At 37.4% G+C, this 10,575-nt stretch overlaps 2 protein-coding genes across 2 annotated transcripts in view; both read right to left on the bottom strand.

Annotated features, from left to right (window-relative positions):
* The window catches only part of LOC103511843 (protein N-terminal asparagine amidohydrolase), a 51,334-nt gene extending 43,230 nt beyond the window's left edge, over positions 1-8,104 (bottom strand). The window contains exon 1 of the mRNA XM_017445146.2: positions 7,919-8,104. The gene's annotated coding sequence lies outside the window, so the exon portion shown is untranslated. The remainder of the gene's footprint in view (positions 1-7,918) is intronic.
* A 631-nt stretch (positions 8,105-8,735) lies between these two features.
* On the bottom strand, positions 8,736-9,902 carry LOC103511842 (cytochrome P450 4g15-like). The gene is made up of 2 exons (XM_008476587.3): positions 9,133-9,902; positions 8,736-8,869 (listed from the first exon to the last, which is right to left on the bottom strand). The coding sequence occupies exons 1-2, from the start codon at positions 9,668-9,670 to the stop codon at positions 8,736-8,738; spliced, it is 672 nt and encodes a 223-aa protein (XP_008474809.1). The 5' UTR covers positions 9,671-9,902.
* Positions 9,903-10,575: the final 673 nt, after the last annotated feature.

The following is a 10,575-nucleotide window of genomic DNA, read 5'->3' as shown; positions in this document are numbered from 1 at the left end:
GGAGATACGGTTTTCCACATTTGCATACAATGTGTTCGTACGTGTTGAGGTCTGAAATATTCGGGTGACCTCTGGGATGAACGCTATTCATGAGAAAATACGGCAGTTCCTCTCAACTTTGGGAGTTTTGAAACACTAAGTTAGTGTTGAAAAAAGTTGGGAATTTCAGAGGGACTTTTTGGTAGTATGCTGAAAAATCACAAAAAGCCCTCTAAACGTAACCCTAAGATGAAACTCACGATGAGTGGGAACGAGCCTTTAGTAGACACACGTGCGCTATTGGATTATAATAATTTATAAACTACAGAGTCTATAGACTACTGATAATTTTGTGTTAATATATTTAGGTATAAGTGATAATATTCTGCATTAGTAATTAGCTAATTAGAAATTTCGTCTTCCGTGTTCGCTTCCTTTAATTTTTTTAATCTAGAAAAATCCGGTGGGAACATCACTCGGCTTTGCTTATCCTATTGAATTATGCTCTTTCGGAGGTTTTAGGTATGGTTTTTGCGGCATTTTCTTCCCTAACTTTTTCGGTATCTCTAACCGTTGGATCAGTACAACTGAAAACAGCAAAAAAACTGTCAAAAACGAGTCCTCTCTCATTCCTCCTATTCTTTATTTTCTCTCTCCTTATCTTCTTCCTTCCCTTCTCCCTTTGAAGCCTTTCTTCTCTTCAATCTCTTCCTTCTCCTCATCCTTCTTCTATCTTCTTTCTCTTCGCCTTTTCCTGTGTACAGACGGAGTCGGCGTTTTTCGTCAGCCTCTCAATCAGCCCTGACCAGGGTGATTGCTTTGGGCTGACATTTGGTTTTGGCTACAAATTTTACGAGTCCTTCAGGTCCTTCTCGTCCTACGTCCTACAAAGCGAAGAACGCTTCTATGATTTCTATAAATGAGCTATATTTTCTATTCCGTTACAATGAGATATATTCTATTCTATTTTACAATGTGGTATATTCTATTCTATTCGATTCTCTCTTGCAATGTGCAGTTCCCCTAATGCTGCTCCACTTTTTGTTTACCTCGTACCGTTACGGCCATGACCTCTACTATATTGTCAGTAAATTCACAATGTGACCTAATACTAGCGGGAAAAACCATGTCACCACTCGGCATTTGATGACACAAATCCCTCAAATTACATACTGGATGTTTCACACTCGGCATTTCATGGCGCAATTCCCTCAAATTACATACAGGGGGCATTGAAAAAGCTGGGTCACAATTGGAGGCTTCTCATGGCTAGCCCTGAACTAGCAGCTTTGATGGTTTTATCACAATGAGATATATTCTATTCTATTTTACAGTGTGGTATATTCTATTCTATTCCATTCTCTTTTGCAATGTGCAGTGCCCCTAATGGTGTTCCACTTTTTGTTTACCTCGTACCGTTACGGCCATGACCTCTGCTATATTGTCAGTGCAATGAGATATATTCTATTCTATTTTACAGTGTGGTATATTCTATTCTATTCCATTCTCTTTTGCAATGTGCAGTGCCCCTAATGGTGCTCCACTTTTTGTTTACCTCGTACCGTTACGGCCATGACCTCTGCTATATTGTCAGTAAATTCACAATGTAACCTAATACTAGCGGGAAAAACCATGTCACCACTCGGCATTTGATGACACAAATTACATACTGGATGTTTCACACTCGGCATTTCATGGCACAATTCCCTCAAATTACATACAGGGGGCATTGAAAAAGCTGGGTCACAATTAGAGCTTCTCATGGCTAGCCCTGAACTAGCAGCTTTGATGGTTTTATCCCTGGGTCACAATTAGAGGCTTCTCATGGCTAGCCCTGAACTAGCAGCTTTGATGGCTTTATCATATATATGTAAGCACTAGTATTATCTCCGAAGCTGCTGCTGCTCCAAGTCTCCACACATTCTGCGTTCATCTATCTGGTTTGCCATTGGTAACCTCAATTCTTCTTAACGGGTTCGAACTGGTTTTATCATATTTTGTCTTCCTTCTCTCTGCGATTTCGGGACGATAAGACCTTAGCGGTTAGGTACATCTACCTCTTCCAAGAAGAAAGAAAAAATTTTCAAACCCCTTTTTACTTTCCTCATCCTATAGGAAGGAAAGTAATGTAATCGGGTCAAATTTTCGATGGTGAGTTTTTAGTGCTAAAACAAGGTTTGAGGTCCCCAGAGCCTAAATCCAAAGTTTCAGCCATTGGTCCGTGTGTCTGTCTGTAAACAAAATATCTCGAGAAAGGTAAGAGCTAGAGACTTGAAATTTGGTATGTAGCCTTCTGCGCGATAAGCAACTATCCTAACAACTTTTATTATAAGTACCAATATCTATAATGGTCTCTACAAGGTATTATGAGTACATAATATACTACATAGCATATAGGTATGTACATGTTTACAAAATATAAGTACAAATATATAACTATAATGGAAATATATAACTACAAGGTATACTATATATACGAGTATGTTTGTAAAAATAATCATATAAACGATGTGCATGTGATAGCTATATTCATATACTTGGCTATGTCTATTTATGCTTTAATACTTTAGGTATTGGTCTCAGAGGAGCCAGGTTAGGATATTGGACAGAGCTTTTTTCAAGAGCTTTGGTTGAGGGAAAGGCAGTGTATGGTTTTAGTCGACGGCGTCGACGTTGTGTGTACACCGCTTACGAGGGGTCTTATCGTCCTGAATGAGGGGTCTTATCGTCCTGAAATCGAGGGGTCTTATCGTCCTGAAATCGAGGGGTCTTATCGTCCTGAACAAGGGGTCTTATCGGCCTTCTGCGCGATAAGCAACTATCCTAACAACTTTTATTATAAGTACCAATATCTATAATGGTCTCTACAAGGTATTATGAGTACATGATATACTACATAGCATATAGGTATGTACATGTTTACAAAATATAAGTACAAATATATAACTATAATGGAAATGTATAACTACAAGGTATACTATATATACGAGTATGTTTGTAAAAATAATCTTATAAACGATGTGCATGTGATAGCTATATTCATATACTTGGCTATGTCTATCTATGCTTTAATACTTTAGCTATTGGTCTCAGAGGAGCCAGGTTAGGATGTTGGACAGAGCTTTTTCAAGAGCTTTGGTTGAGGGAAAGGCAGTGTATGGTTTTAGTCGACGGCGTCGACGTTGTGTGTACACAGCTTAAGAGGGGTCTTATCGTCCTGAAATCGAGGGGTCTTATCGCCCTGAAATCGAGGGGTCTTATCGTCCTGAACGAGGGGTCTTAACGTCCTGAACGAGGGGTCTTATCGTCCCGTGAAGGTTATAGGCTATTTTCCGATTCGTTTTTGTTAAGCTACGTCGAGCAAGACCACTGAATGGATGAGTGACATGAACGGACATGACTTGAGCGACGGATTTCGGCTAGTTTTATCTAAAAAAAAAAAGAAAAAAAACAAGTATGTCGGTATAGGTAACTGCACTAAGTAAATAAATACGTACATATAAATACATAGACATAGATACATAACTGAGAACAATTTTATAAAATAAAAGCTAAGTAGGTAAACACATGTACGAAAAACATAGGTAGATGTACCTATGTACAATATATACATCTTAGGTATAAGAAGTACCTATGTACATATCTAAAGACTTCTTCTTCCTCTATCTGAGGAGAAGAACAAAAGTTCGTGCAACTTTCACGCGTATCCAGGAAAGAAAGAGTCACTCTACAGGATGTAACTGAAAGATGTGACTTATAAGCAGATAAAATTTGCCAATACAGGGTGTTTATACGTAATAAAAAAAGTGTAATACTTTTAGTTTACCAGCATTTATGAGAACGAAGGAGAGGAAGGGAGAAAGGGGGGGGGGAGAGGAGTAGAGTTAAAGTTTTGGGTTCCTAGTTGTTTTTTTTTTTTTTTTTTTTTTTTTTAGTTAGTAGAAAATATCAGAATATATTGTACAGTATAGCTATGGAACTTATCTGTTGATGTGTTTACATTCTTCTTCGTATGGGTACAGGGTGTGACTCAAATAATTTACAAATCTTAAGAAAATAACCAGTTCTAGGTATTTGTGCCACACTGTGCGAGTAAAGAACATGTCATCAAGGCACCTTCTGATTGATTTAAAGATTTTTGTACCTCTAATGTCGATTTTTTTTTATATATATATATATTTTTTTTATACACTATAATTTCTTGGTCCATCCAGTAGATTTATTTTATAAGGACAATTATTATCACTATTCTTATCATCATCACTATCATGAGCAGTAGCAGTTCTGCCTCCATAACTTTTGAAACGCACTATAATTTAGAAGTTACATTACTACCCTACACTTGATTTTCAGACAAAACTTTGACTCACTGATCTGTACTCAAAAAACTCTTGTATTTCAGTACAAAAACTTCCAAGACATACTGTTCTCAATTCATTTCTATCTCCACCTTAGTACTTTGAAAACACACTATATCTGCCTCCATAACTTTTGAAACGCACTATAATTTAGAAGTTACATTACTACCCTACACTTGATTTTCAGACAAAACTTTGACTCACTCTTGTATTTCAGTACAAAAACTTCCAAGACATACTGTTCTCAATTCATTTCTATCTCCACCTTCGTACTTTGAAAACACACTTTCATCGAAAAACTATTCCTCCAGAACTATCGAAATACCTTATGTACTTAGGAACAATGTACAACTTTCAACAAAGTACATACATATACTATGCTACCTACAACTTTCAAGACACACTAGTCTCAATCCTTACATATACTTATTTCCTCCAGACAGAACTTTCAAGTCACACTATACTATAATGTACTCGAAGAAACCAGTACTGCCTCAGGCTATGTGGGAGACATAGAGGAACTTTGAGATTATTCTTTTCTCCAACAAACTATTGAGAAGTATTATACCTTATCTCAGTGGCGTGGGGTTGTCTGCCTAGGTGACGATTTAATAGACACACGTGCGTTATTGGATTATAATAATTTATAAACTACAGAGTCTATAGCTCTACAGACTACTGATAATTTTGTGTTAATATATTTAGGTCTAAGTGGTTATATTCTGCATTAGTAATTAGCTAATTAGAAATTTCGTCTTCCGTGTTCGCTTCCTTTAATTTTTTTAATCTAGATAAATCCGGTGGGAACATCACTCGGCTTTGCTTATTCTATTGAATTATGCTCTTTTGGAGGTTTTAGGTATGGTTTTTGCGGCATTTTCTTCCCTAACTTTTTCGGTATCTCTAACCGTTGGATCAGTACAGCTGAAAACAGCAAAAAAACTGTCAAAAACGAGTCCTCTCTCATTCCTCCTATTCTTTAATTTCTCTCTCCTTATCTTCTTCCTTCCCTTCTCCCTTTGAAGCCCTTCTTCTCTTCAATCTCTTCCTTCTCCTCATCCTTCTCTCTAAAAAGGGAAACGGGGGGTTTCCCCCCTAGAAGGAAAGGGAAGCAAGGTGATTCCCTTGCTTTCACGAAGGATACGCCCACTAACCTACCTAGCTGTTTTTTTTTTTTTTTTTTTTTTTTTAGTTAGTAGAAAATATCAGAATATATTGTACAGTATAGCTATGAACTTATCTGTTGATGTGTTTACATTCTTCTTCGTATGGGTACAGGGTGTGACTCAAATAATTTACAAATCTTAAGAAAATAACCAGTTCTAGGTATTTGTGCCACACTGTGCGAGTAAAGAACATGTCATCAAGGCACCTTCTGATTGATTTAAAGATTTTTGTACCTCTAATGTCGATTTTTTTTTATATATATATATATTTTTTTTATACACTATAATTTCTTGGTCCATCCAGTAGATTTATTTTATAAGGACAATTATTATCACTATTCTTATCATCATCACTATCATGAGCAGTAGCAGTACAACCAATATTATCTAGCAACATTACGATCATCAGCACAAGTATTATTTTCTTCATAGCATACCATGATTGAATTGGCAATCTGTTGATTATTATAGACTATGTATTATTTCTCTGAATATTGACTTGATTTTGTGGAGCTGGGGATTTTTTCTTTTAAATCAATATAGGTATTATCAACAATCTTAACAACACTAAGTACAGACTGATTGCATTTTCATTGATAAAATTATTCCTACCAATGCAGAACTTACTGTAGGTAATGTTGAGAACCAAGAACCTATTTTATTCAAAAACATGCTCTCTAGAGTGGGCTATTATAGTATACATATCAAGTTGATGTAAAGCCCAAATCAATCACCCTAGTTTGGGCTGCTTGAGAGGCTGACGAAAAATGCTGACCCCGTCTGTGCACAGAAAAAGGAGAAGAAAAAGAAGATTGCTACTTAGCTGTTGTAAAAGTGAATGAAAGTTCTTACAAACAATTTTTAGGGAATTTGCTGTTAAACAAACATCCAAAATGGGTTATATTTCATACTGTATCCCAGTAATTCTTCCAGTAAACAGAAGCTAGCTTCAAAGGTAGTGCACCTGCCTTGTAAGCACTAGGACGGGTTATATTTCATACTGTATCCCAGTAATTCTTCCAGTAAACAGAAGCTAGCTTCAAAGGTAGTGCACCTGCCTTGTAAGCACTAGGTCATGGGTTCAATTCCTACTTAGGGTGAAACTTTATCCTAAAGAGAAAATTTGGTGCCTAAAGAGGAACCAACTTAGGCTTAAAAAAGATTGGAGATATCCTAAAGAGTCTTATAACCTAAGAGTTTTAGACAATAAATAAAAAAATAGGTAGTTGGCTTTCATCTATCATGTTTTCTTTCTCTCTTTGATTTCAGGATAATAAGGCCTCTGTTGTTACCATTCTCTTTATCTAACAACTCATCAAGGTTAATGCTTGAGGCATTCTCTACCACCCAACATTGGAGTTTCATTTTTTAAGATCAAATTCTACACTCTCCTGTGTACCAGCACACCAGGCAAGTGACTCAATCACTATGAGACTCTCCTGTGTACCAGCACACCAGGTAAGAGACTCCATCACTATGAGACTCTCCTGTGTACCAGCACACCAGGTAAGTGACTCGATCACTATGAGACCAAGATGAGATAAACAGGACTGACCAATAAGAACCAAATTGGGCTTAAAATAGATTGGAGAGCATAGAGCTTTTTGATCTCATTTCTATGTGGTTTAAAGTTGCTGATTCCCTTAATTGTTACTTCCCTCTCCCTGCTTGATGCTTTATGGTCTATACTCCACTCTATTTCGACCCTTCTCCAAACATTTAAATGGACTGCATGATTAAATAAAATAGAACAAGTGTTGGCTAATTAATAGGTACTTGTGCAGAAGTCACGTCCATGGAATATTGCTACCAAAGGAACTGTCACATACGAGCAGTGACCAGTGTTATTATAGGGTTAGGTTAAACGCAAGAAGGAGTTTTCACAAATAGAGCCGTGATTAGTGTTATTATAGGGTTAGGTTAAATACAAAAAGGAGCTTTTCTTTTCCACGGATGTGACTTCTGCATAATTACCAATTATATTCATTAACAGCTTTCATTAAATCAAACTTCCATTCAATTGGCCTTTATGCCAATGTCTGTCTGATTTCCACAATAATGCCACATTTACATGGTCTATAATTATGCAGATTGCCTAGAAATGTTATCTCAATAGAAGGGATGTACCTTTAAGTATGTACTCATACTTAGGTGGGAGTAAGAAATCTTGGGTGACCATCTTCATCGGAAAAAATAAATACGACCAATATGTGTTTGCATCTGAAACCAAGTACCTACTGAGCAAATCTCCCAGAGTCCTACACAGACATCTCTCTAGTCCTTGTTGCCTCTAGCTATGTTGGTCTCAGAAAAGGTACTAGTATAGTTGCTTAGGTAGAATGGTAGATTAGGTACATGCAAAGTGGTAATTTAATGTTTACAAGGTTATTTCAATTGACGGAGAAACTACCTTACCTTAATTGAACAGGATGAATGCGCTTCTAACCCAGAGTTTGAATTATCTACAAGAAGTCGAATAAAACTGTGTTAAAATCAACAGGAAAACGTTATCTGATTTGGAATAAAATGCATAAAAAGCACGGAACTTTGCGCGAAACTTTGGATTTGAAAGTTCAACAACAAATGATTTTTTATTATTTTTTTTATCCACGTGGTCCCTTTTGTTGATTGTGAACGCTCCGCGGCCCTTTTTACTGTATTTTATAATGATCTCGCTGGTATGGAAGTCCTTCAGGGGGCCGCGGACCCCAGTTTAGTAATCAGAAGGCTAAACTAAACGCCTATCTTGTTGGTGTCACTTGCTGAAGTATCCTCCTACATATCGATGTCTCGTGTTTGAAGGAGATGGTTGCGAAATTCCCACTTGAGTTTTTCCCGTTCGGATTTCTGCAGTCGGATCAGCTTGCCCAGGGAGCACGCAAATATGATGCCTAGAAGCTGGGAACAGGCAGTTGAGATGAAAATTAATTTATATATTGTTGCTGCAAATCTATGCGTCACTTGTAAACTGTTTGTAGGCAAAACGAAATGTTAGCCTAAAAGCAATCACCCTAGGGCTGATTGAGGCCCAGCATCTGAAACCAAAGAGTTCCTATTTCCTCAAAACTGAAAGAGTGTCGTTCTCACGTTGAACTTAATACATAAATGGATTTTTCAAATCATGAATCTCTGTGGTAAAGTAGAGAGCTTTTTCACAACTTTTGTGGGTATCACAGCATTCCCAAGTGCCTCCTCTATATTAATTTTCATCAACTCGTATCATCCTTTTAAACTATCGGATATGCAGAATGTGACACATCTTCATGACAGCCATAGCGTATTCAAAACCAGATTGGTTTTGGGTTTTCTTGTTGACACCCATCGCGGTTTCGAGCAAGATTTCTGGAGTAGACCAGCTTAGTCTGGCTGGGGGACGTTAAACAGGGAGTAGACCAGCTTAGTCTGGCTGGGGGACTTTAAACAGGGAGTATACTAGCCTGAATTTCCCTTGCTTGCAAAGGTTGAGTGCGAAGGGCATCCACTCGTAAAATTTGTAGCCAAAACCAAATGTCAGCCCAAAGCAATCACCCTAGTAAGGGCTGATTGGCGTAAACCTGAACAGATAAGGTTTGCTCTTTTCCTATTCTGTCTTCCTTCTCTCTTTGATTTCGAGAAAATGAGACCTTAGCAGTTAGGTACAGTTCTCTCTAAGACAACAGCACGGGAGTTCTGGTTGAACAAGTCCAAGAAGCTCTTCAGTACATTCAAATGGAAAGTGGGAGCAATCAGTTTACGGTGGGCACGCCATTTTTCTCCAGTGGAAATCAAAAGACCATTTCCCAGCCAGGGCTTGAAGAATCTGTATTCAGGGGACTTGTCAATGTGGACATGACTTGACAGAATGATCTCAACGTCCCGGGGATCTTTCAAGAAGACGAGAAGTCTGGGGCCTACCCAAACTTTAACAACTGGTTTATCTTCCCATTCAAGTCCCAACTTATTCACTCGTGTGTAAATGTCATGAGGCGATCCTATGAATTCAAGTCCTTTCCCGACCAACGGCAATCCTTCAGGTCCAGGTAGCTTGGCAGCCAACTCGTACAATCTTCTCCGGGACATACGGTAGTAGACAACCCATAGTACCAGGGCGGGGACTATCAAGTAGGTGAAAAGCGTGGTGGCTGTCAGGCCAGAAGCAGCAACAACTTCAGCACTGGCGGTAGACATTTCGGATTTCTTCACCACGAAACAAAAAATACAAAAAATTCCGTCGTTGTTAACGTTGATGAAAGAAATTGTCTACAATCTCCAAAAATCTAAACTTAAAAACTCAACAAACTAAAAACTAACTTTTGAAAAACCGAAAACCGAACTACTGGTTAGCGACGATCATTTGACCAATTGTGAGCACTGGTCAAATGGTTCTGGAGCTCAAACTTGTCTGATGCCCAAAACGTTGATGTCACATAGTTTATAATATTAAAATTTTAAAATGTCACAAAAGGCCCCCCCTTGTTTTTTTTTTTTTTTTTTTTTTTTTTTTTTTTTTAGTTAGTAGAAAATATCAGAATATATTGTGCAGTATAGCTATGGAACTTATCTGTTGATGTGTTTACATTCTTCTTCGTATGGGTACAGGGTGACTCAAATGAATTACAAATCTTCAGAAAATAACCAGTGAGCAGTGTTATAGCGTTAGGTTAAATGCATAAAGGAGCTTTCACAATTTAAGCTGTGAGCAGTGTTATTAGGGGGTTAGGTTAAACACAAAAAAGATGTTTCTTTTTCATTGTTGTAGCCTCTGAATGATTACCAAATGAAAAATATGAACATGTTTAGTTTCTCAAGCCATCCAGTAGATTTATTTTATAAGGACAATTATTATCACTATTCTTATCATCATCACTATCATGAGCAGTAGCAGGACAACCAATATTATCTAGCAACATTACGATCATCAGCACAAGTATTATTTTCTTCATAGCATACCATGATTGAATTGGCAATCTGTTGATTATTATAGACTATGTATTATTTCTCTGAATATTGACTTGATTTTGTGGAGCTGGGGATTTTTTCTTTTAAATCAATATAGGTATTATCAACAATCTTAACAACACTAAGTACAGACT

This window comes from Diaphorina citri, unplaced genomic scaffold, assembly GCF_000475195.1.
Source record: "Diaphorina citri unplaced genomic scaffold, Diaci psyllid genome assembly version 1.1 scaffold757, whole genome shotgun sequence".
Lineage (NCBI taxonomy): Eukaryota > Metazoa > Arthropoda > Insecta > Hemiptera > Psyllidae > Diaphorina > Diaphorina citri.
This window is presented reverse-complemented; position numbering and strand designations above follow the sequence as displayed.

Bases quoted from the DNA above. Each gene is read 5' to 3' on its own strand.
- LOC103511842 (XM_008476587.3), bottom strand. From the start codon at position 9,670: ATGTCTACCGCCAGTGCTGAAGTTGTTGCTGCTTCTGGCCTGACAGCC. The intron at 8,870-9,132 runs GCTAAGGTCTCA...AACGTCCCCCAG, and splicing joins AGAGAGAACTGTACCTAACT to CCAGACTAAGCTGGTCTACT.